This window comes from Solea solea, chromosome 10, assembly GCF_958295425.1.
Source record: "Solea solea chromosome 10, fSolSol10.1, whole genome shotgun sequence".
Taxonomy (NCBI): Eukaryota; Metazoa; Chordata; class Actinopteri; order Pleuronectiformes; family Soleidae; genus Solea; species Solea solea.
In genome coordinates this window covers 15,073,447-15,100,132 of record NC_081143.1, presented here as the reverse complement: position 1 = coordinate 15,100,132, position 26,686 = coordinate 15,073,447, and the positions used below count along the sequence as shown (strand labels likewise).

The following is a 26,686-nucleotide window of genomic DNA, read 5'->3' as shown; positions in this document are numbered from 1 at the left end:
TTGGTGTGTGTTTTGAATGATCTGATTGTTTTGCTACTGCACTGCATATTTAAAAACATACAACATGCTGCACACAATTAATCTTCAATCATTTCTGAGTTGATCTGGTGTCTCCCCCGCCCTGTGCTGCTAAAGGCAGGTCAGGAATGGAGTGAATAAAGTGAAAGAAATTTGACCAATTCACCTGCATAACTGAATAATTATTCATTCCTTGATAATTCTGATATATAAACTTAATCATACAGTCGTCCCTGCACTGTAAGATGCTCAAATCAGTTGGGAAATGTCAGTTAACATGAATACGACAGCACAGGCCTGGCTATGCAATCGTAACGTTAACCTCTACCTTTGGTTTTGCAGCCTCCAACTAACCAGCTTTTCACAATTTTAAATCATTTTACACCCAGCATTCAAACAACTTTAATGTTGGATGTCCACTGTCCTATAATTTACACATTAATACATCAAAGGTTCCTTCACCTTAATCTGTCCATTTGAAATGCTATCATTCTAAACTACCAAGGAAAGCATACATTAATACTTGTAATAATAACAGTATAATAAGCTATTTTTATTTACTATACTAAAAAAGCGGTAAAGATTGCACGTGTAGTTTCCAAGACGTGTATATTTTACCTCTTAATATTTGGGATAAATGTTTCCCACATGTTGTACTTTATCCACAAGATGTCACAAGAGTACCAACTTCATCAGAAGTTGTCCAGTCCATGTGCGTATCTGTTTAAATTAAACCTCAGGTATTTGTGTTTGTTCTAGAGAACATGATGTCCTGCAGCAATCTGTCAAGTACAGTAAACAAGGCTAAATTTAAAGTCGTGTGAGTTTAATTTCCGTGCGCATTTATTTTTAACTGTGTAGGTGTAAAGGGATGATTCAGACACGTGGTGTACTAAAAGTGGAGAGCTGGAGGGTGTGATAAAGTGATGCTCCAGTTTTAATTGCTGCAAGTGTGGACGCAACACAACACAATCGTTATTATCATATTATTTATGAGTATTAGGTTTTCCCTATCTTTTGCTTGGTTAGATGTTGTGCTGTCACCTATGATTGTTACACGTTGGCAAATTTGTAAGTTATGTTGGTTTTGGGAGTCACGTTTTTGTCATTTCCTGTTTTATTTTGGTGAGGGTTTAGGGTTTCCTGTTGGTCTGCACCTCGTCTACCTTGTCCTTGTCTTGTCTGATTACCTTGAGTGTTTGCACCTGGTGTCATTCCCTGATTGTCAGCACCTGGTCCCCTTTCCCCTTCTTAAGTCACTCATTTCCCTTTGTCCTTTGTCAGTGCGTTTTTTGTTTTTTCGCCTTTTCTCTTGCCTTTGGTGTTCTTTTATTTTTGTTTTTGAATAGCGTCTTTTTTGTTCATGTTTTCGAGAGAGCAATAAAGCCTCATTTTGATTTTACGTATCTGACTCCTGTGGTACGAACCCTGACAGTGATGTATTGTTTGCTTGTGTTTTGGGGGGAAAAAAATGTAATACAACAAGTTTGAACTCATTATCACACCTTTTAGTTGATTTATTTATTACATAAACATGTTAAGCCAACCATTGCCATGCTGGCAACAGGTACACACCATATAAGGAGTGGTGCATTGCACTGACATCATACTTTTCGTCGAAAGAAATGTTTTTATCATATTTTCCCCTTAGAAAAAAAGAAGAGACAAACCAAATGAAAAGGGCAAACAGTAAGGATTGACAAAGACACTGGCATTGTCTCGCTGTGGTGGGGAGACCACTGGCTAGTTGAAGCACTGATCGTCAGAGGAAGACATCCAGACATTTACTACAGTCCAACTCTCCTTCACCAGACTGGCATGACCGTAATCCAATGCTTGCACAACATTTCCAGACTTATTGGCTTATCTCCACCTTCTCTGTGCAACTGGCGACACACCGGAAATGACAAGGATACAATGACAAAAGAAAACCCTAAAATAACCGTCATACAATAACAAACATAATGAGAAAGGAACTTGATTTGCTCTCATTTTTATACAAAATATAAGGAGTGCTTCTGCAACCAGGAGTTTGATTTTCCTCCTCTTAGATATGAGGGTTTGAAATGTATGCTGAATGTCAACTGTCACTGTTTTTATAGCAGTTGCATGATATTGCAGGACATTAGAAACATTTGGGACAGGACTAATGCACAACATTACCAAATGAAAACAAGTCAATGAGTCACAGATCAAACAGAAGATATTATAGTATCATATGGTCTTACTCACAATACCCGTCCCCCCGTCCCCCCCATGCACTACATAATAGTCTTGAATTGTCTTATATTACATATATGCTACATTCTCTTATTTCTTATTTCACTGATATAAAGGCAAACATACCTCAATGCAAAGTGTAAGCTGCTCTGCTTTTCTTCACATTTAAATTACTATTATAGGTTGAAATCAAAACAGTGTGACTTAGCTCATAGCAAACAGAAATGTAGCCCATAAACTGGATTTTACATAAAGTCTTAATTCCTCTGATGGGAAGAAAAGCAAATTCAACGTTTGTTTCTTTTTTTTTCTTTTTTCTTTTTTACCAACAATCACAATGTATGTACATCACCAGAATTAAAGCAAGCTCATTTTTAACATTCTGATCTTCCAAATGTTTGTATTGCGCACACATAAATACACGTAAAAATACAGAACTAATTTTTGGGAGAGGTTACAGTAGTAGATCTTTAAACATCTCTATTTTATATTTAAAATGCATACCAAAACATCTTAAAAAACAAACAAACAAATGTCAATATGCTTGTTTCATAATGTCCAAATACAGTGTGCAGCCACCCCATGGTGGTTTTCAAATGACGTCCATTAATAAAATGCCATAACAGTAAAATGTATTGATATCCTGTGCGATGTTATGTCCTTAGGAGCCAAAGGTCGAAGAGCAGCCATGGGTTGGTTATTGTCTGCCCTACTTGATTTGCTGACGGGATGTTTTTTTTTTTTTTTTTTTCAAATGTTATAATCCATTAACTGCAACAAGAAAGAAATAGAAAACATAAATATGAATCAGTAGTGCCAAATTACACAGAGCAAATGTTTACAGCAGACATTAGGGCATGATATAATATAATATAATATAAGTAAGCCCAATTTATTATGAATATAAAAAGTGCCTGCCACAATTTACACACTTGTGACCCACCCACACACATTACTTTATTTAGTGTCATAATGAATCCTCTTTTCTGGAAAGTGTGGACAGGTTGTGCATTATTAACATCTAACTTCCTCTCCGGTTACTTCTATTGCACATGTTAGGTGGGGCAACATAATCCTTCATGATTATATGTGTTTCTAAGTAAGTAAAAAGGAAAGACCGACTCATGACTCACAAAGTTTTACTGTTAGTTCACACCAGCTACAACCAGTAGCTACAACCAATTAAAATACTTTGAATGCTGGTGTGTGTGTTTTGTGCAAAGCTTGACAGATCCAGTAACAGAAGCTTCTAGAGAAACCTAACACTAAGCTGAAAAGTAAAAAGCCTGTTTAATGGTAGTCTACAGTTAAAGTTTTGAATGTCTACAGGCACGCTCATCCAGTTTCAGTCATCACTAGATGCTCGGCAGGGTTGAGAAAACGACACGTGGGAAAACATGTTCACAGGAAATAACAAGGTTTTCTTTGCAGAACATGTGTGGACTCGCTTTTGTTACCTGTGAACGCACCTATTATTAATGTACTGTATACACATAGGTAGATGTTTTACAACAAGGTCAGCATTAAAATGTCAGTTTCTCTCAAAATGTCTGCTGTGTGTTTTTTTACTCTTTCTTACTGGGAGGGGATGCTGGGCGAGCCGGAGCGGTGGAAGTGGATGTTCTGCCACTTGCCATCACGGCGGTGCCACACACGGGTCTCCTCTGACTGCATGGTGCGGGGCATCCCGCTGCCATCCATGTACTGGGTCAGACGAATGTAGGCAATGCACGCCGCATTTTCCCCAATGAGGTGCACGTGTGGGTTCAGGAGGATGGTGTGCACTGGTTTATTCCCTTTGGACAGGGCTGCAAATGAGACACAGCGGCTGATTACAGGGAGGTTATGAGAGCTGCTGCACACACAAAAAAAAACCAACAGATTCCATCTGAAAAGAATACACTAACTTGTATGGAAACAAGGGGACGTGTAAGTCTCCAATGTGTTGATGTTGGATAGTGGACAAGCACAGACTTGCCAAGAGATTGAGTTTTCTGGGACATGACGGGTTGATTTGATCTATTTTTACAGAGACTGGAGATCTTCCACTATGTATAGCAGTCATTATTCATGACAGATTTCGTGCTCTAGGGTAGTTCGTACACAGTCGTGCACTTGTTCAGCACCAGCAAACATGAACTGTAAACTCACACGGCCGACTATTGATATAGAATGATAAAGAATGCATAGATGTAATTATAGTTAACTCATATTTTTCAGTGACTAGGCTATTTTGGAGGATATATGGAGGATATTTAATTAAACAAGTACTCTCCACTGAGAAGCAAACAGGGAGTTTTCTTAATGTGCGTCAGGGCAAAGAACTCATCAATTAGAAAAGTCAGAAAAGCAAGCCAATGTAAGCAAGATAATGTTGAAAGTTGAAGTTCATGAACCCTAAACACCTCCTGTTCTTCCGAAGGCCAAAGTTTTGCTTCAGAACCATTCGACTCCTTTCACCTTTCAGAAACACAGCTGCTACAGCTCAGCGATAACTCATTCTGAAGTCAACAGCTTTTATTTCATGATATAAAATGTACATTTTCTGCTCTCACCATTCTCAAAGTAGAAGCGATGGAAGTCATGTCCTTCCACCAGGTTGCCCAAGGCCTCAGGTTCAAACGTGGTCAGACCAGGATCACATATCTTCCTATAAGGGAAAAAGAGAGAGTACAGAATCAGCAACAGTTGAAAGATCACTACAATCAACTTAGATGTAACTGAACAACTTACGCATAGGCCTCAAAGTCTCCATTGTTGATGGACTCAATCAACTGCTCAGTAACTTTGATAATTTCCTGTTTGCGAGCTGCAACACAAGATCACAGAACATCAACGACTTCACGCACAGACAGAAATGATTGCTACTTGTTTATGTAGAGCCGAGAACGGAACATCTGACATCAAATCAGCCAGAAATGGATTCTAGTCTACAAATTGGCAGGGTTTCAAATTTATTAGAAATGGAAGGCATTCGAAGAAGGTTTTTCCACAAAGCGATTTTGTGTTTGTGTAGCATGAGAACAAGAGAGCCTCCCATGACTAATAATGATATCAGGCAGGTTAATGCAGGATGACACGATTGCTTTCACCCAACAAAGCTGAAACATGGACGAAGACAAATCAATGTTCAGATGCAAGTACTCTCTACAAAACCAGCTCTAACTCAGTAATGTTGGTGGTTACCTTTATTGTTATTGGTGCAGGCTGAGGGATATTGAAAAAATTGCTTAATTTGTGCAACAAAAATACATAATATTTATTTATATATACATATATATATATATATGTATATATGTATGTATGTATATATATATATATATATATATATATATATGTATGTATATATGTATATATGTATATATGTATGTATATATATATATATATATATATATATATATATATATATATATATATATATATATATATATATATATATGTGTATATATATATATGTCATTTATTCCTTGAAAGACATCATCTCTAGTGCCAGCATGAGCGTATATGAGGTAATTCAGAACAAAAGGGAAATGGAGGAGTGAGAAGAGTATCGGTATCTACAAAAAATAGGGAAACAGGAAAAGTACATATTTCTATTCAAATGCAGAAAAGGGTATCTGGATGGAAGAAGCAGGTAATGTATGGGTTCAAAAACAGAGGTTTCTTTTCACTGGTGAGGAAGAAGTCAAAGCAACACGGGGAGCAATATACCAAACAAAAAGTTAAGTTGGGGAAATGCTTTGAAAAACTAGGAACACAAGAGTAAAAGACACTTTACATGTTGAGTGCAGTTTTCTACAATGATGACTGACAAGAGAGTGGCACCTCCCTCACTGTGGAAGGACTTACTCTGAACTGAGGAGGTGGGCGTCTGTCTCGAGTCAGACATCTGTGAGGAACGGCTCTTAGAGCTCAAGATACCACTCACTAAGCTGCCTAGACGACGAGCTGTCAAGTGCATGAGCATGTGTGTGTGTGTGTGTGTGTTGAATGTCACCAAATTGGGGATTGTTTTAAAGCGTACATGTATGTAAGGGCAAAGACGGGATCGTTATTGCAGTGGGAGATTCATGTATTCAACAAATCATAAAAAAAAAAGGGTGGAAAGAAAAAGGAAAACAAAAATATTTTATTAAAGCAAGCAGCGGTCACACATTTCATCATCATCCTCAGACATAAAATGTGAGAAAATGTTAGGGAGGGTAGGAGAAAAACCATCAGGGCGGACTGTGTTTTACAAGAGGAGCTGGGAAGAGGAGGGTTGTTGGTTAGTAAATTGAGTTATATAACAGGATGATGAAAAACATGCAGGAGTGATCGGACTGATAAGCATGAGAGAATAAACAATCACGGTTTCCCACCTTTCACGTCCTCGTCCTCGATGGTAGTGTTGGCACTCTCGATAGACTCCTTAAGAACAACATCACACACTTATTAGTACTTTGCATTTGTATAAAATACAAGTGGAAATGTGCATAATGGTAAAATGCAGCGTCAGTGCTATCTTTGAAAAATCCTCTTCGCTTGGGCTCAAACCGAGAAAACTGCCTGCATCATATCACCAGCATTTCCAAATGATGGTCATTTATCATCATCTCTGAGTTTTTATACGAGGGTCATACTGTTGTTGTCAATTGCACGGTGAAAGGAGAGGTACAATAACATAGGGTGGTTTGTTGTAATACCTTGTTTCCGTCCACAGGATTGTGAATCACAGTTGTCTGTGGTTCCTGCAACAGAACAAGTGACAGAGAAGTGGTGGGAAAAGGAACAAATACAGAACATGGTGGAGCATGTATGTGTGTATTCTCAGTTATGAAGTCTACCTCATCTACAGTTTCTATCCTGCTTGTCTGTTTTTCATGTTTTCATGGACTTCCTCGCCTGTCTTATTTTGTAGTCCTGTGGTTTCCCTCCATCATGACTGTCTGTGATGTGTTTCTCCTGTGTTCAGTTATCCTTGAATCCCTCATGTATTTATGTTTGTTTTTATTATGCAATCCCACATCTGGGTCCTTTATGACATCTATCTATCCATCGATTGCCTGATGCACCACCCACCCTCTAGTGCCGCTCGTAGCACTTCGACGCCTATGGGTTTGACACCAAATACAGTAAAGCTTTCTTTGATTATGTGAACCCTGTTTTCCCTCTCTTCATAGTTTTATCTCCCTGTCTCAATGTCTAATCTGCCTTGGTAATCAGATGTCCCGGCTTTTACGGAATCGATCTTGATGACCGGCTCAGTCCCTCTAATCTAGATTACTAGATTATAACAACTGCATTGTGTGTGTGTGTGTAATGATGGAGCGAGAGGAAGGAGAGTGAGAGATGTCATGTGTCTGTGTTCATGCGTAATCGTCTCGATAGCCAATGAGGAGACAGGAAGACTGACGTCATGCAGCGCAGCAGTCACGTACTGTAAGCCTCACGTAGGCAGCCAGTCAGCAGACACATGCACAAGCCAGTGAGCGACGACCAAACCACTTGAAAAGTAGCACAACAAGGAGCAGACACCCTCACTTTGCAGCCATGCACACACATACTGAGCTGAGCATTTCTAAAGAACTGGATTCTTGTCAGGAAAAAAAAAAAAGGCAAACTTCATTTAACGACACAGCAGGAGTTCATGCATATGTTGTAAGTGTGTATAGTTATACTCAGAGGGATTCTTGGAGAGGAGATGGGTACAAGGTGCAGGGAAGGGGGTTGGATAGGGGTGAGGTGAGGTAGAGGTTGCCCCTAACTACAGATTGAGGACCACATTACTCAAAGCCAAATTCAACGTATTCCGACATATTTTCGGCAAAATGCGGCAAATAAACTGATCCAGTGGGTCCAAAGCAGAAAAGCTCGGTAAGCCCCATACATGCTTTGCTAATTCAGATAAATGAATAAACACATCAATCTGAATTATTCTGAATATTTTTTTCTTGTATTCTTGTTCCTCATTGACAGTATATCAAACCTGAGACATGCTGTGCATTCACAAACGCGTCTACGCACTATTTCATTCAGGGATAGCCTAAAGTGGAGTTATATGATTCACCACATTATCGCCCTATTACTCAGGAAACAGGAAGTGATGTGAGCCCTGTGAAAGGGTGAACCTGTACCTCCTCCACAGTGGAGGGTGAGTTTTGGGAGATGGTGAATGCTGTTGAAGGTGCGACTGTAGGATGAGGTTGTGTGTGTATACCAGTGCAGGGGCAGGGCCAGTTTCTTTAGGACTGGTCACTGTGTTGGCTTTGTTGTTGACCTGCAGGGGGCAGTGTAGAGGGGACATGATACACACACTTTTCAGACCCACACATGAGCCCACACACACACACACCCAGTACACTATAAAGACACTCTCTCTGGATGTGATTCTCATCAAATAAAAAGTCCCAGGTTTGTATGTATGTAACGAGCCAACACCAATAATAATCGGTTCATAGTTGGACACCTGCTACACGTCATCTGTGTGTACCCTGTGTATCCAAAGCTGAGTTCATGATTATTGCCGCATAATTACTTGCAAAATGATGCAGCATGGTGCAACTCAAAAGACACTGCAATTATTAGATGAAGATAAAATGTGTGACAAAACCGCATTGTGATGATATTCTGCAGTACTACAGAAATCCAATGGGCCCTAAATCTTGCTCTTCAGATGACAAAATAAATGTTTTACTTAGATTTGGACTTTGACAGTTAAGATGCAAAATCATATCACAATCACAATATCTGTCAAAATAATCACAATATGATTTTTCTTTCTTTTTTTATGACCCTATTATCCACTGTAGATGCTATCACGCTGCCTGTGTAAGACCCAGCGCAGAGACACTTAGTACCTCTACAATGGACTAGTCTGAAATTGCTACAATAGACACACAATCACACATTCAGTCACACAAAACTCTCAACACAACTCTCAAGTGCACATGTGAACATATGCACCTCTGCATCAAGTGGTAATTTCAGATTGGACCCAAACACAAATTAGGACAGAGCACAACAGCCTTTTAAAAAGACAAAGGATGGTGAGGATAGAAATACACTGTAATAACTTGCATAAAGTCAATGTGCCATGCCACAAAATAACTGTCCCTGAATGACGATGTTAAGGACAAAATGCATAATACTAACACTAATCAAAAGGGCTCTTTTTTTTTTCACTGTGCAAAGCAACTCACCTTAACACCATCTGCTTTCTTGTTCAGCAAACTCTTGGCTGCTGTAGAGGGAAACAAAGAGGCAACACTTCAGTGCGAGAGGTGACAAGCACGGACCTACGTTAACATGCAGCAAGTAAATCAATCAACTTTGTTCATCTTCAAACTCCAGGTGCAAAAATCCAAACTGCAAGGTTCCATGATGCAATACAACAAATGCTTTCAGTGGCACCACCACTGGTGAAAAAGTTGTTTTCCATCTAGATGCTAGTTAGTGCAGTCACTTTATTCAAACGTCAATATTATTTTGAATGTAGAATGTTCGCGTCCAGCCTTTAATTACCTGCTCCAAATAAGCGCCTATTTAAGTGGTACTCCTTAGAATTCAGCAGAAGGCATATGCAAGGTGTCCTACTATGATATATGACTGCATCAGCTTGGAGATGCAAGCCTACAGTACACGAGAGAGACTCCTCTCTCTGCAGATAACAAGCAACCCCTGTGCTTTGGTACTGCACTGTATACCTGCAGCTCTATAAGCTGGCTCATGAATATCTGTGTGTGCCAGGGCCATCTGTGCACTCTGAGCACATGGTCTCATCTGCGGGTAACTCGATCCCAATCAGGTTGACAGACCTGTGTCTCTAGCGAATGATATCAGAAATTAAATTGGGCCGTTTGCATTGACTTGAGCATCATTTTTGGAAAAAAAAAAAGTGACAGCCCTAATACTAGTTCACATGGGAGGGGCTGAACGATAGGAAGTTGACTAAGTGTGTGTTGAGTGGGTGATGAAAAGGAGATTCTACCTGCATCCAAAGACATGAGTAGCATTTTTTTAAATTGCATGCACTTAACCACTAGTGCTGCACACACAACCCAATTCCTAGCAGTACGAAGAATCTAAACAATAAATCGCATCTCAAAATGCATGCTGCATTCTTGTCTGACTTTCATTTTCTTACATTGCTGCTGCGAGTGTGAGGTTCAACATTGCTCTTTTTTTTTAGGAATACCAAACACCTCAAACATGCATATGAGACTGGATAGTAGAAAAGGTGAGAAATGCAAACAACTACTTATTATATTATTTCCCTGCCCTCTCACAAAATCTTACCTCAAAGGGAAACCACAATCCAAACAAAAGAAGGAAAGAAAATTGAAGAAAGGAAAAAAAAAGATGAATAAAAGAGACAAATGCACATTGTACTGTAGAGTGGAGAGAGGAGCCGTGCTAATAAGAGCCTCCGAAATTAGAGATAGATCAAAGGAAACACATGCAAAACAAGACTGAGTATGACTGAGACCTACTTTGTAGTGCAACAGATGCATTTCCTTGTATATTAAAAAAGGATGCACGTTTCATAAGGAAACTAACAGAAGTACATTTGATACTAAGGGATAAGAAGTATTTCCAACCACCTGCTTTTAAAGAGAAATGTTTTTGATAATGTTGGAGAAAACCAGGACTGAGAGAAACACTAGTCTGAGAGAGACATACCTGAGAAGTTTCTTGTGACCAGCAAAGTGGTCAATATGGCTCCCTGCAGTGATAGAAGAGATGGACAGAAGAAAATAACGATGAAGGAAGCAAGGAAGGAAGGAAGGAAGGAGGGAAGGAAGGAAGGAAGGAAGGAAGGAAGGAAGATTGATTATAAGGTTACAGCAAGAGAGTGGAGCAGAGCAAAAGAGCAACTTGAAGGATCTAGGGGGCAGCTTATAATTTTTGAGTTAACCTCCGAATGTCTTCAGGGAAGGACACAGAGAGACAGGGAGGAAGTGAGCGATGGCTGGACTGTTGTGCATAAATAGAAACATGAAGAATTGCTAAAGGTCTCACCTTGAGTTTCCTCCTGGCGTTAAATTTCTTCAGGCACTCCACTGTCTCCTGCCTGTGCATCATGGACGCTACAGTGGACCGTTGCTGCAGGAGGAAGATAAGGGGATTTGTTCATTAGTAGGCACATAAAACAGTGGGGGGACAGTTATGTATAGACATGGGTGTATGTGTAATGACATTATCAGATCAGAGAGCGTTGGAGCTGTATGTTAGTTGTGTCCAAAGCTGTGTTGTCGACCATGTGAGTGTGTATGTGCCACATACGCAGATCCAAGGGTGTTTGAGGGCCTCTGTAGCAGTGATGCGTTTACTGGGATTGATGGTCAACATCTTGTTGATCAGATCTTTGGCCTCGGGAGTTACAGTGTCCCACTCTGGGGATGGGAACTGTCAAAAAAAACAACACCATGTCAAAACCATCTGAGAGGTAATGTGTGACAGTAGTTATCCATGTTCGCCATCTAAAAAGGTCACGATGTTTACCATGAAAATAGGGCCAGTCCCATTTCTCATTACTCCTCACTCATAGAAGTGAGTTACAATGGGTACTAGTTAAAAATCTAGCCCTACAAAATGGGACACGTAAGCGAAACATGTTTTTGCCATCATAAAAAATACCATTAGCAGCTGTTGTTATAGTCTATGTGATACACAGGTATACATCGCATAGAGCTCCGGATGTCACATGACTCGGGTTTGCTTCACAGGACCATGTTGCAAAGTTCCTGAAAAATGAGTGCCAGTTTCAAGCTTTAAGAGTTCACTGTGCACTTCAAGTCCACAGAGATCAAACACTGTTTCACAGAACCTGACAAAGTGAAAATGTCTGATCTTTACAATACCCCTGGGTGCTTTTGACAAGTACAGAAACAGCTGAAGTGGACATTATTCCAGACCTGCAGCATTATGACATCTTCAACTCTCTGATAAATTTTCTCTCATTCTACTCCCGAAAGTAGCATTGGAGTCTGTAACAATGCTGAAGTGGGCATACAGATTCACAGTGTCTGCAGTTAAGGGGGAAATTTAATAAGTTATTTAAGAAGTTTAATAAGTTAAGGAAACGTTAACTTAAAAACGATTGTGCCCCTAACTTTGTCTACCCTAAGGTTTTATTGATGCTATAGTTTGTCCCCAAATACACAAATGACAACATATACACACTTTAACATCAGTAAGAAGAGTAAAAACGCAACAGTCACAAAGTCACATATCCCTTAAGTTTACCCATAACTGTTGTCTGTGGTTTTCCATCACTCCAAATCTTGAGGCTTCAAAACATGAGTTTGGATTCTTATGGGTTTTAACTAGTAACCACTGTTAGCTTTATGACAGTAACATATCAGGTTTGGTTAATCCACAAAAATCTCATTTCCATTTCCATTTAAAGTGTGCTCCTGAAGAATCTCTGCCTTAACAAGATTCAGGACACACAATGCCTACATACCATGAACGCACAATACAGAGGGGTAGGGCTAAGTGGAAATGGGATTGAGCCCAAATCATATAAATCACCTCTCATTTAAATAAGGCAACAGAGGCAAAGAGAAAATCCACAGAACCACTTTAGTCTTCCAACATATTTTAGGTTGATGAATTTGAATAAAATATTAAAATGTTCAAACTGTATGTTTATTAGTAATAGTCCTAATGCATAAGCAAGTGCAAACTTACATCATAGGCCCCAGCCTTAATTTGTTGGTAGAGGCGGTGTTGATCCTCATCCCAGAAGGGAGGGTAGCCGACAAGCAGGATGTACAAAATGACACCTAGAAGAGGGTGACATGTGAAATTAAACACTTAAATCACTGACAACAACACAGAGCAGTGCTTTATTATTCAACAAAAACAAATCATTCATTTAACACTGCATAATCCACTTGAATCAGGATGAAGCTACAGTGGTGGCGACACCTGACCAGGTCAGACAAAGCCTTAGATCGAGGCTTTAGTGAGTGTCATTGACAGAATTTGAGTATTTACCGCAGGCCCACATGTCCACTGGTTTGCCATATGGGTCTTTCCTCAGAACTTCCGGAGACAGGTATCCCGGGGTGCCGGCAAAACCTGAAGGAGTGGCAATGGGGAAGGAAATGTGGAATGGGAGGCAGGGAGCAGGCAATTCATTGACGTGGCTAACTAAATGAGCGATAGATTGATTGATTTGGTTGCTCGCTTGCGTGGCCAACTGATTCAGATTGAAAAATGGATGGATGAATACTCACCAAACCATGCCTGCTGGTCCCCTTGCACCTCGATAGCCAGCCCAAAGTCAGCCAACTTGACCGCCGCCCCCTTCAGCTTACTGGCCAATAGAAGGTTCTCAGGCTGAGGGGGGCGGAGTCAAACAGGTTAGAGGTGAAAGGTCACACGCTCTGGGAACAAGTCGCCAACTGACACAGATCTAAAATCAGATTAGCCAAACCGAATCCCAATCCGAACCATTAGGGGTCAACAATGCTAAACTGTTTTTAAATCAGTGTCTGAGGCAACTCCCTTTCTGCCACACAGATGACAGAGAAACAGACATGTGCACGGGACCAAATCTCTATGTGACAACGGACATTTTCCATGCAGGAGCTGTGGACTTGCTCCCTCAGTCTCATGGATTCTAAGAGCGTGAATTAGGAGAAGACATGACGCGCATGACCACAGTAACACCAATCCACTGTTAAAATCCATGAGTGGGAGCAAAATGCTCACTGCAAGGAGAAGGACACAGGGGGGCAAGGTGTGGAGTAACAGAAACAAAGTGACTGTGCCACAATAGTAACACCAAACACACAGTGCACACGAACACAGTTTAACACAATCATAAATGTATGCAAGCCCCCAGCAAGCACATGTGCTCACACACACACACACACACACAAATGGAAACAGGTGCAGAAAGGTCTTTCTAACCTACGGTCAGTCAGTCGGTGTGCTCTCATGAATAATGAATTTCCTAACATTTAGAAACTGGAAACACAGACAGGCTGTGAGCAGTCACTTTATGGCAGACATGGGACTCAACAGGACACAGACACAATCTGACAACTGGACACATCTGCATAATAATCTGCATAAAGATGAATAAATCCTCCTGATTATAAAGAATCTGAACGCTTTAATTCACTTCTGTTAGGAACGTCTCGTCTTCTCAAGTTGACACGATGGCAGTTCAGAAATATAATCGCAATCCATTTAGAACATCATCAAAACATCTAAGGCTTTCTTGCCTTCTCTTTGCTCTTCAATAAGACTCTTCGATAGATTATTAGAAAACATACAACCATTAGAATATCCATGACCTTGGAAAATCATACATCTTGGCATAATTTGTTATGTAATTATGCCACTGGTGATAATTCCAGAGGTTCTAAGAGTACAACACACACACACACACACACATACATACACACAGTTTTAATAAAGTCGTCTGTCTGTCTGTTTTTCAACTAATCTGCCAAGAACACTGCACTGACACTTCCATTTGGTCAAAACCCACCTTAATTTCACCAGATAGCACCACTTTTTTCTTGATATTGGTAGAATGAACACTATCATAGCACAATGACTATCTAAAACGAATCTAATGTAGTGCTGTAGAAGGGCAGAGTGTAACAAGGCTTTATAGTTGAATGCATCCAACCACAGTCGACTGCATGAGGCTCGCAGGGCCGCTGGAGCCAATCATGGAGAACCCAGAGAAAACCCACACACACACACACGGAAAGAACATGCAAACTCCATGCAGAAAGGCCCTTGTTCCAACCAGGTCATGAAAGTAATAGTAACAGCCTAGTGATAGTATGTTTCATTTTCACATGATGAAAACCATCAGCTTTCAAGTCAGGACTAAACACCTGTGGCCACAGTGATGATACACACCTTCAGATCCCTGTGAACGATCCCATTAACATGGCAGTGATGGACACTCTCCAGGATCTGCTGTATGCAGTGGCTGGAGAGTAACGGCCAAGTGCAGGGTAGTGATGGGGCAAATGGAAGGAGGGATGAGATAGAAGTGAAAGAGAGAAGGGTAGAGTAAAGGAGAGAAGGGATATTACTTGAAGGAATCGAGAAGAAAAGAAGAAACAATCCCATAACAACGTATCATGTGTCCCTCTCGTTAGACGTCACACACGACTGATGTTGTTTCCTTTATTTCTGTCGTTCTGTCACATGATAACAAGTCATCTTTTTCGTGATGTATTACACTGTGCGGACAAGGCAAAGCTATACAAGGTCTATGACAAGAATACACACACACAGAGGTCTAGTATTGGAACAAAGGCTGTGTGTGATTAATGCCGCAGACTATGTGTCATTAATCACCTTTATAAATAACTACGAAAGGCAGGTGCATCACACCTCTGAGACGACCATATGTGAAATACATAAATATATATATATATACACACACGCACGCATAGAGTATATAGGTGCACACAGTTGTTCTCTCTCGCAGCAGACGAAGATGCATCACAGTTGCTGTGCTCATCACTGTGTGTGTGTGTGTGTGTGTGTGTGTTACCTGGCATCTGCCTCGCTGTAGTACTCTCTGGCTACAATGTCCTCAAACAGTTCTCCTCCTGTCACCCTGTTGTAGGACAATGTTTGAGTAAGTTTCGGCCTCCTCTTTGACAAAAAAAGAGCCAACATTTATATTGAAAACCTACACAGTTCTGGACATCTTCAAACAATTAAAAAGTAGGCAAAGGTGTGTTCCTTTGTGTGCGTCAACGTGTGAGTGAGATCAAACTAACTTAAAACAGTACAAGAAGTCAAAAGGGAAAATGAACACAAGTCATGTAAAACTGGCACGGTGAATATGATCATCTGAGAACGCACGCGTGACAGTTTCTTACTCACAGATCAAACACCAGATAGTGGAAACCCTCTTCTGATATGCTGTCATGGAGTCGCACTGTAGAGGAGGAGGTTTAACAAAAAACACACAAACACAGAGCAGAGGAGGGAATGAGACAGAGGAAAAAGCAAAATGAACGATAGATCATTTGATAATTAATTCACTACTCATCATTTACAACTCCCTTTTCTTTGCCCTTCCTGTGGTTGTCTAGTATATATGATCATGGTATTAATAAATATTTAATATGAGGACTACTCTGATCCTGACAGCTTAGATTACTAAGATTTTGTATCGATATTGTGTAATTAGTCATGTCCCCAAAGCCCCAAGAATATAGAAAGATGACATGTCTCTGTGGTGCCTCCAATATAGCATACATTGACTTTAATTAACATGCACTATTTAAGATGTGTTTATAAATCAGAATTTAAGATAACGGAGCAAAGGGAGAACAAAGTGTGAACAGAACAGAAGAGAGAGCAGAGATAGTTCTACCAATGAGAACAAAAGAGTATAAAGGGTCAGTAGTTTAGAGAGAGGCTGTAAAGCTCCTGTGTCTTTGTGATGACACACCTGAGAGCACACAGATACATCATCATTAGATACCTGCACACACACACACACACACACACACACATATACACTTGTTCTCTCATATCTAGAAGATAAATGGCCGTAGCAGGAATCACTAGAGACCTGAACAAAATATAGTTTTCATTGTGTCAGTGTTCCTGCACCTCACCGATGTTGGGGTGCTTCAGTAGACGGCAAATCCTCGCCTCTCTCTCCAGCTTTTGATGGTCTTAAAGAAAAGACAGAAAAAACAGGAGATGAAAACGGAGAGATTGTTCTGAACCTCATTATTATTCCCGACTGTTGGCTTTCCGAATCATCCTGAAAGTTAGTCTTGACTCAGTGAAAGAACCCAGGCAGCGTCAGTGTCAGTGTGTGTTTCTGCACCTGACAGTCACACTGTCCTGTGTGTGTGTATTTATTTGTGTGTTTCCTTATCAGAGCAGGATTATTCTACCTGATATGTGCTTGGTTACGTGTCACAAACAGGCAGACAACAGTGAACAGCAAGTCAGTCAGTCAGTCTGTCAGCAGCCACAGTATAGGATCAGGCAAGAGTGCTCACCAGTGTCAGGGCCAGCATGAGCTATTTAAATGTAACTATCAGGAATATTTAACTTGCTATGAAAGGTGATCTGGCAGAAGAAATAAACTAACCATAAGTATTATTGTATAGTATATTGTATGAGTATAATCTCTTTCAAATAAAAATGTGTAGTAGAAGACTTTTATATGTGCTTTAGGCAAGAGCCTTCTTCATGGAGACCACCATAGTGCCACAGTGTTTCTACAGTGTCCTGAACAGTGTCTGGAAACTTTCAACACGAACAAAGAAAAACTCCATTTGTTATAAATCTGCAATCTCACTAATCCTATCCATACATACTGTACCTTTAACATTTCTTTGCTCACTTATTTTGTCAAAATAATTAAAATGATCCATCAAACATCTGGGCCGGGCGCTATGGTTGAAATCAATGAAAAAAATGTTTTCTTTATTGTTATACAATATATACATCATAATGTACTGAAATGTAACTTCTTTTCTTTCCATTTACCCATATGAATACAACACCATCTTCAGGGTGATAATGCATCACAACAGATATATCCCATCAGAAGGCCAGTGATTTGAAACAACTGAGTATGAGCAGCAGTGACTATAATGTGTAGTTAATTGCAGTGTGGTGTTGGGCGGACTGTTTCAGCCTCTCCTCTGGACATATAGAGAGCAAGAGTGTGTGTATGTGTGTGTGTGTGTGTGTGAGAGAGAGAGAGACAGAGAAGCAGCAGAGTCTATTTTTCAGGGGTTTTTTTTTTCATCAAATAAAATAGGACGCCTATTTTTTACTCTCGTCCTTGCCTCCTTCCTCTGCCCTTCTCGATGCTATGGAAACTGTGGACTCGGTGCAGCTCACAGCCAAGTCCAACACCAGGCAGCTTGTTCCCATAGGTACAGGTATCTGATTGCTTGTGATTGTGTAGTGCATGTGTCAGAACTGATAAACAGACAAACTCAGTGTATACTTTTAATGAAAAATAACTCGTCGTGCCCTCTCATGAAGGACCGCGTGTGCAGACGGGCAGCTATAGTTCATCGACTTGTGCTAAAGAGGAGACAACAATGTAAATAGACAGCAGATAAAGTGAAAACGGACTTCTAACACAAGGCGGGTGCACACTGCTGCACACAAACCCTAGTGTAGTTCTTTTGTGTGGTCACAAGTCTGCCATATGGCCTGTGAGAAGATTCCAGTTTTGGTTTTGTTTGACTAGCAGCTTCAGAGACGAGCAGACAGAGAGAGAGAGAATCCTCACAAAACAACAAGAGCAGCTAAGCCATGATTTTGTGATTAGCAGGATTCTCTGGGCAAGGTCACTCGTCTTGCTATCTCTGCCTCAGTCTTCACATTTTATTCAGAGGTACATAAATCAATTTTCTTCTCCCTTTCTTACTCACAATAACTTTTCCTTTCTTTGCTAATTTAATAGATTCATATAAGCGTTCTAATGTGTAAAACGTAGTTGAAATTCAATTTTACATGTATATTTGGCTGAAATTGAAGATAAAATAATTGTATGGATTTTTGTTTTTCATTACCACAGAAAGAGCCTTTTACATTTATTTCAGGAGACAGGTCATTTGGACCACACTATTTTTGGAATGGCCCTTCTTCTTCTTCTTCTACTTCTCGTCCTCTTCTTCTTTCGCCCTCTTCTTCTTTCACAGTGGATCATCTGCCTCCATCTTGTCCTATCTCTTGTGTCCTCCTCTGTAACACCACCTGTCCTCATGTCCTCTTCACAACATCCATGAACCTTCTACGTGGTCTTCCTCTTTTCTTCCTGTCTGGCAGCTCCATCTTCAACATCCATTGTCCAACATAATCACTGTCTCTCCCACGTGACCAAACCATCTCAACCTTCCCTCTCTGACTTATCTCCAAACCGGTCAACCTGAGCTGTCCCTAAAATATGCTCATCTCTAATCCTGTCCATCCTTTTCACTCCCAATAAAAAGATCAGTATATTCAGCTCTGCCACCTCCAGCTCCACCTCCTGCCATCTCCAAGACATACATCATGGCAGGTCTCACTACCGTCTGTAACATCCTGAGTAGTCTTGTGTTCTGTTTCCTGTTTTATTTTGAAATAATTACATTGCCTCTCGTTTCAGCGCCTGCTTCCTGTAAAGTTTCCCTCCTCTGTGATTACCTGATGTGTTTCACCTGTGCATCGTTATCCCTCCACCTGTGTATATAGCCTGTGTGTTTGCTGTGTCTGTTGCGAGTTTGTCTTGTCTGCTGACCGTTAAGCATCCTTACCCTCATTTAAGAGCAGTGACTAGCAGCCTTTTGAGCTCTTTTGTATTTTTGTGTCTTTTGTTGGCTTGTGCTTCTTGGAAACCTGTTTTGTTCAAGACCAGTAGAAAGTGTTTTTCTCTTCCAACAGAGACTGTTGATGAGTTGTGCCTTTGAGTCCACATCCAGTGTTTGTTCAGCCTGACACTGTCTCAACTTAAAGAAAGATCCGAAAATTAGAATATAAAAGAATGTCTTGCATTGTCCAGATAGTTGTGATTTTACATGTCACACACATATACAAGATCATTAGTAGTAGTACATGAAGTTAGGCAAATGTGTAAATATAGATTTATTTAACATGAGGCCTTTGTATAAGCTTCTTTTAAATTGTGAAAGTGGTGCAAACTGAATAGCAAGCATTATATTTTTATATTTCAGGCCTATGTTATAAAGATATAATAATGATTGATGTTTGAATAATGTTTCATAGGACAGTTGACAATTAATAAATCACACATACATAAGCAGGTCATGTTCGACTGGTAGTATTTTTCACTGTACTGAAACTGTAAATGTCATCAAACTGCCTCACCCCTTCTTTTCCAACACATCCACCCCTCTCTCCCCCTCTCTCTCTCTCTCTCTCTCTCTCTCTGAGTGAATGTTGGGAGTGAGCGTGGCTGAGAGCGTGGTCAGGGTGAGTGTTTTTTCAAACTTTTCTGACTTTTTCTATAATCTTCTTTTTGCTGCTTGGTGGTTTTTTGTTGATATTTAATTTTTCTTTTGTGACCACTGATTTTGAGTTGTTAATAGTTTATAGTTTTAAAGTTTTTTGTGTTTGACGGTGGCTGCCGCCGGCGCTGCAGCCAGGCAGGTAATGGCAGCACCTGGAGTCTCCGGGCTGGAGAAACTGACTCGCCGACATGCCGTAAGACTGTGTCCGGATGTCGGCGTGTCAGTGGAGGCGTGTGGCCTGGCTGTGGGTGCAGTAGTGGGCTACAGCAGAGTAAAATCCGCCTCAAGGATGAACAGTGCTGTCGTCATTTTTTTGGACAGCACTGATAAAGTGAACGAGCTGGTTGAGAGCGGCGTGGTGGTGGACGGCTCTCTGGTGCAGGTGTTGCCTCTGGTAACACCTGCAAAAAAGATTATTATTTCAAACGCACCGCCGTTTTTGAGCAATGAGGCTCTAATGAAGGAACTGTCGCGGCACGGGAAACTCGTGTCCGCGATAAAGATGATTCCGCTGGGCTGTAAATCTGCTCTCCTGAAGCACGTCATGTCTTTCAGGAGACAGGTATTTATGATACTCAAGGACAACAGATCCGAGTTAAATCTGGCTCTGAAGTTCAGGGTAGATGATTACGATTATACAGTTCACGTCACGTCAGATTCTCTCCGGTGCTTTGGTTGCGGGGCAGAGGGACACTTGGTCCGCTCATGCCCGAGAAGAGCAGGTGATCGCCGGCCTGACGCTGCTGCTGCTGTCGCTACAGCGGAGCCGCCGCTCAGAGCCGACGGTCCCCGCGAAACACAGACACACACACCACAGACACACACACCACAGACGCAGACACACACACCACAGACACAGACACCACACACACAGACACACACACCACAGACACAGACACCGCACACACAGACACTCACACCTGAGACACAGACACCGCACACACACACACCTCAGACACACGCGGAGGCACAGAGTGACGCAGCACACATACAGACAGGGGAAAGCCCAGATGGACAGAGTGTCCAGACAGAGTCCTCTGCAGCCAGAGGACAGACAGTCACCAGAGTGGCAGAGGCTGCTCTGGAGTATAACGATGACATTGTTGACGACTCAATGGGTGAAATAATGAAGTGTTCGATCAAACGAAAAAACCCTGAAACTAAAGTAACCACCAAAAAAAACAAGAAAATGTCGAAAGTTAATTCACAGGTGTCCTCTGAGGGGTCAGAGGACAACACACGGGAAGACACACTGGGTGACACATTGGAGGACACACAGGAAGACACAGTGGGTGACACACAGGAAGACACACTAGAGGACACACTGGGGGACACACAAAGCACACTGGGTGGTGAAGAAGACACTGAGGTGGGTAGTGAATACTCGTTCTCTCGTGTCAGGAAGTTTCTGGCCGACACTAAAGGAGAGAAGGGAGTGATGGTGGAAGAGTTCTTCCCCGACCTAAAACTCTTCCATCAGTCGGTCAGAACTCTGATGAAAAACAGAGGAGATCTTGGTCAGCCATCTTTTATGGACACTGAGATTTTTAGATTAAAAAAGATTTTAAGTAAAATACGGATCCAGTTAGAGAAAGAGAAGAATGAATGAGTGCGTTTGCTTTTTCTTTCTTTACTTTGCTGAGTGTGTTTTTGTCTGGATGCAGCTTTTATAGAAGGATGTGTGAGTTAAAGCTGGGATCATTAAACATTAACGGTGCACGTGAAGACGTGAAGAGAGCTTCACTTTTCACGCTCATCCGGACTAAAAAGCTAAATGTTATTTTCCTCCAAGAAACGCACAGCACCTCAGACAATGAGTGTGACTGGAGGAGGGAGTGGAATGGGGAGGTGGTCTTAAGCCACAAGGACAGCAACAGTGGGGGGGTCGGGATTCTCTTTTCTAGAGATTTCAACCCCTCTTCGTACTCTGCAGATGAAATCGTCCCTGGACGACTTTTAAAAGTCACAGCAGAGTTCGAGAGGACTAAAATGGTTTTTATGAATGTATATGCTCCTGTTCTTGCAGGAGAAAGACTGGTGTTTTTAGATACTTTAAAATCGTCTCTTTTTAACTGTCATGATGACACACATCTGTTTTTAGGAGGTGATTTTAATTGTACAGTGAACCCTGCTTTAGACAGGAATCACTTGGAACCAAACGCTGCTTCAAAAAAGTGTCTAACAAAAATAATAGAGACCTTTGAGCTCTGTGACGTGTGGAGGTCGATCCACAAGAACCAGCGTCAGTACACCTGGGCTCGCTGCAGAGACAACCTGCTGTCGTTGGCCAGACTCGATCGTTTTTATTGTTATGAACACCATGTCAGTGTTTTTAAGAGTTGTTTTATCTGTCCTGTCGGTTTCTCTGACCACTCCCTTGTGCACTGTAAGGTTTTTATTAAAAACATCAAATGTAAGAGTGCATACTGGCATTTTAACACCGCACTGCTGTCAGACAACAGTTTTAGGAATGCACTCTCGTATTTTTGGTTTTATTTTAGACAAACCAAGTCCGAGTACAGCTCGTTGCAGCAGTGGTGGGACATTGGTAAAGTCAAAATCAAACAGCTCTGCTTACAGTTCACTCTCAATGTCACCAGAGACTTGACCAGGTCTATGAAAGATCTGGAGAGAGAAGTGGTGGAGCTGCAGGGTTCAGCAGACTCCACAGGAGATCGAGAACAGTTTAGAGTTCTCAAAGAAAAACGATCAGCTCTGTCAGACCTGCTGGGCGTTCACGCTCAAGGTGCTCTCGTGCGGTCTCGCTTTAACAAAGTTGCCAGGATGGACGCTCCGTCCCACTTTTTCTTTGGGTTGGAGCGTAAGAGCGGACAGAGGAGGCTGATACACTCGCTGAGATCTGCTGACGGACAACTGCTGCAGGAGGACGGGGAGATTCGACAGTGCGCCTCCTCCTTCTACCAAGATCTCTACAAGACAGAGCTCCTGGAGGATCCGGAGGTGGCGCTGTCTTTTCTGGAGAACTTGCCCGGAGTGCTCGAAGGAGACAAGGAGCAGCTAGGGGCACAGCTCTCTGCACAGGAACTACAGGAGGCGCTGCAGAGTCTACAGAGCGGGAAGGCTGCCGGCATAGACGGTCTCCCTGCAGAATTTTATAAGACTTTCTGGACTATACTCGGGGAGGATGTACTGTGTGTCCTACAGGACAGCCTGGACAAGGGACGGCTGCCTCTGAGCTGCAGGAGGGCTGTCCTCACCCTCCTCCCGAAGAAAGGAGACCTGCAGGAAGTGAAGAACTGGCGTCCTGTGTCACTACTGTGTGCCGATTACAAACTGCTGTCGAAAGTCCTGGCAACGAGGCTCCGGAGAGTGATGGACCAGGTCATTCACGTAGACCAGACCTACTGTGTGCCCGGCAGGCTGATATCTGATAATATCACCTTAATTCGGGATGTTCTGGACCTCTCTGGTTCATTAGGCTCAAAGCTTGGGCTGATTTCTCTAGACCAAGAAAAAGCTTTTGACAGAGTTGAACACCTTTACCTGTGGCAGACACTGCAGGCTTTTGGCTTCAGCTCAGGTTTCATAGCTAAGATCAGGGTCTTGTACAATGACATTGAGAGTGTGCTGAAGGTTAACGGTGGTTTGGGAGCTCCTTTTAAAGTTCACAGAGGTGTCAGACAGGGCTGCTCCCTGTCAGGCATGCTCTATTCTCTGGCCTTAGAACCTTTTTTACGGAAACTGAGATCTCGCTTGTGTGGTTTTTATTTCCCTGGTTGTGATCATTGTTTTAAAATCTCTGCTTATGCCGACGATGTCATTGTTTTTATAAATAACCAACAGGACATCGAAGTTCTGAGCAAAGCTGCTCATGACTTCCAGAAAATCTCCTCTGCTAAGGTCAACTGGGAGAAGAGCGAGGCCTTGGCAGTTGGAGATGGACCTGAGAGGGAGCTGCTTTTACCAGGAGGACTAACGTGGCAGAGAGGAGGTTTTAAATACCTCGGGGTTCACCTTGGTGACGTCACCAACACCTCCAAGAACTGGGAGAATTTTATCGAAAGGGTCGAGGGTCGTTTTAACAGGTGGAGATGGATTCGTCCAAAAATGTCTTTTAAAGGTCGGATTCTTGTCATCAACAACCTGGTTCCCTCCATGCTGTGGCACCGCCTGATGTGTTTGGACCCCCCTGAGGATGTGCTCTCCAGAGTACAGGCCGCTCTGGTGGATTTCGTCTGGGACCGTCTTCACTGGGTCCCACAGAGCGTCCTCTTCCTACCCAAAGAAGAGGGGGGTCACAACCTGGTCCATGTGGCGAGTCGGAGAGCTGCTTTCAGACTCCAACACATCCAGCGTTTTTTAACAGGACCCACGGACTTAGTCTGGAGACCGGTGGCTCGCACCCTACTGGAGCGGTGCAGTGGACTAGGCCTGGCTGAGACCCTGTTTTTAATGGATCTACGGGATTTTAAGCTGAACAACTTCCCCACCTTTTATAAAGGACTTTTTAAAGTGTGGGGCCTCCTCAACAAAGAGAGGCGAGCAGGAGGAGGAGCTAACTCTCTGTTTTGGCTTTTAAAGGAACCGGTGACTCTGGGAACACGGTTCCGTGGTGTAGTGGGTCCGTCCCTGCTACAGAGACTATGCGCGGCAAAAATCCTGACACTGGGTCAAGTGGCGGAGGTTTGCGGCCCGCGGTTGGACAATGAGATCGGTCTGGCCCAGCGTCTCGAAACCAGGTCAGTCAGGGTGGTCAGTCTCCTGCTGAAGGACTGGAGGCAGCAGTTGACTGATTCTGAACTCTGTCTGATCTCGGACTACTGCAATGGACAAACGCAACCGGACTCTACAGACCCTTTCCCTGAACTCACCATCTCACCTGTTTTTAAGTGTGATGTAAACATTCTGCTGCAGATGAACAAATCCAACAATTACAATCTGTGCAGTGTAACAGGGAAGGTCATGTACTATGTGATGGTGAAGGTTTTAAACCAGAGTAGACTGAGAGACAGAGTGGACACTCCATGGAGACACCACCTGTCCCTCACAGAGGATCTAAGGCCAGAGTGGAGCTCACTCTACAAACCACCGTTAACTAAAAAAGCAGCAGACTTACAGTGGAGGGTTCTTCATGCTGCTGTAGCAGTGAACGCCTTCATCTCCATTGTCAACCCTAATGTCACAGACACTTGTCCTTTCTGTCCACAGAGAGAAACTGTCTTCCACTGTTTCTTGCACTGTGTCAGACTAACTCCTTTGTTCCACTTCCTGTCTCACTTGTTCTCGTTATTCACTGAGACTTTTTCCTCTTGTGTTTTTATTTTTGGTTTTAAATACACGAGGAAAAACAAGGGCAAATGTCAACTGCTGAACTTTTTAATTGGTCAAGCAAAACTGGCTATTTATGTTTCAAGGAGGAACAAAGTGGAAAACTCACTTGATGTTGACTGTCAGCAGATTTATGTTAGGATGTTAAAAACCAGGATAAAGACTGACTTTGTTTTCTTCCGCTCAACGAACAACACGGAAGATTTTTTAGAAACATGGGGAGTGAAAGACGTGTTGTGTTGTGTGAATGATGGAAAATTGTCTTTCTGCAACAGTCTGAGTTAAATGGAGTTTTTTTTTCTTTTCTTTCGTATTTTTTACTTTATTTCTCCATGGTCTAAGTTTTAAGTGCAGAACACAACTAATTTTTTGTTATTGTTCATGTTTCTGAGCAAATAAAGAAGTTTAAAAATCAAAAAAAAAAAATCTCTCTCTCTCTCTCTCTCTCTCTCTCTCTCTCTCTCCTCTACAGGTAGTCCACCTCTCAGTCGGCTGGACAACTGTTGTCTAGCAACTCCTGCACCAATCAGTGTCAGGCCTCTCCTCTCCTCTGCAGTGGAACCAGCCTTGCATGCAAATGGACAACATTGCGAGTTCACACACAACTGTGAAACTCCATAGAACTACAGACAGACAGACAGAGAGGCGAGCAGAAGTGACAGATCCTAGAGAAGGAGGAGACAAAATTGAATATAACTCTGGAACATCAAACTCTAACTTGGTTTAAACTTAGTTGTGGTTTTCTATAATATACTGTAGATTACACAAAAACACAACCAAATGTGTAATATTTGTCTACATACACAATATATCTGCATTATAGCCTATATGTACCTGAAATGATGCCTGAGATGCACTACACATTTGCTATTGTTTGGAATATCTGTACACTAAAAATAATTCCACACATCAAGGTCTTAAAAAAAAAGTTCAGCAACTACTATAGTTTTAATGCTGTTGGTTTGAGGTTTGCTCACATTCAGGCACAATAGGCCCAAGTATCCAAGGTTTACCTGATGTTATCCCTGCATTATGTTGTATTCATTTGTGTTGTGCTATTTTTATGACAATGGCACTGTCACAAGGCTGCCAATAGGTGTGATTATCTGAACGTTCTCCCTACAGAGCACATTGTCCTTTTTCTTTTTTTTTTCTTAATAGTCACATAAATTACATTTCATACCATTGCC

The 26,686-nt window shown here is 41.8% G+C and overlaps 1 protein-coding gene across 10 annotated transcripts in view; it reads right to left on the bottom strand.

Moving 5' to 3' along the window:
* Window positions 1–1,511: 1,511 nt before the first annotated feature.
* Window positions 1,512–26,686, bottom strand: part of camk2d2 (calcium/calmodulin-dependent protein kinase (CaM kinase) II delta 2) — a 37,404-nt gene continuing 12,229 nt past the window's right edge. The window contains exons 3-22 of one of the 10 annotated variants that reach the window (XM_058639514.1): window positions 16,839–16,898; window positions 16,096–16,150; window positions 15,758–15,823; window positions 15,112–15,184; window positions 13,464–13,566; window positions 13,222–13,305; window positions 12,913–13,007; window positions 11,503–11,625; window positions 11,239–11,322; window positions 10,900–10,942; window positions 9,420–9,460; window positions 8,438–8,497; window positions 6,924–6,968; window positions 6,600–6,648; window positions 6,088–6,186; window positions 5,425–5,445; window positions 4,972–5,047; window positions 4,794–4,888; window positions 3,818–4,046; window positions 1,512–3,009 (exon numbers count right to left, since the gene is read on the bottom strand). In XM_058639514.1, coding sequence (XP_058495497.1) covers window positions 3,006–3,009; window positions 3,818–4,046; window positions 4,794–4,888; window positions 4,972–5,047; window positions 5,425–5,445; window positions 6,088–6,186; window positions 6,600–6,648; window positions 6,924–6,968; window positions 8,438–8,497; window positions 9,420–9,460; window positions 10,900–10,942; window positions 11,239–11,322; window positions 11,503–11,625; window positions 12,913–13,007; window positions 13,222–13,305; window positions 13,464–13,566; window positions 15,112–15,184; window positions 15,758–15,823; window positions 16,096–16,150; window positions 16,839–16,898 — 1,505 coding nt within the window. In that variant the 3' untranslated portion in view covers window positions 1,512–3,005. The remainder of the gene's footprint in view (window positions 3,010–3,817; window positions 4,047–4,793; window positions 4,889–4,971; window positions 5,048–5,424; window positions 5,446–6,087; window positions 6,187–6,599; window positions 6,649–6,923; window positions 6,969–8,437; window positions 8,498–9,419; window positions 9,461–10,899; window positions 10,943–11,238; window positions 11,323–11,502; window positions 11,626–12,912; window positions 13,008–13,221; window positions 13,306–13,463; window positions 13,567–15,111; window positions 15,185–15,757; window positions 15,824–16,095; window positions 16,151–16,838; window positions 16,899–26,686) is intronic. The other 9 variants (XM_058639515.1, XM_058639516.1, XM_058639517.1 and 6 more) reach the window with 9 other exon arrangements.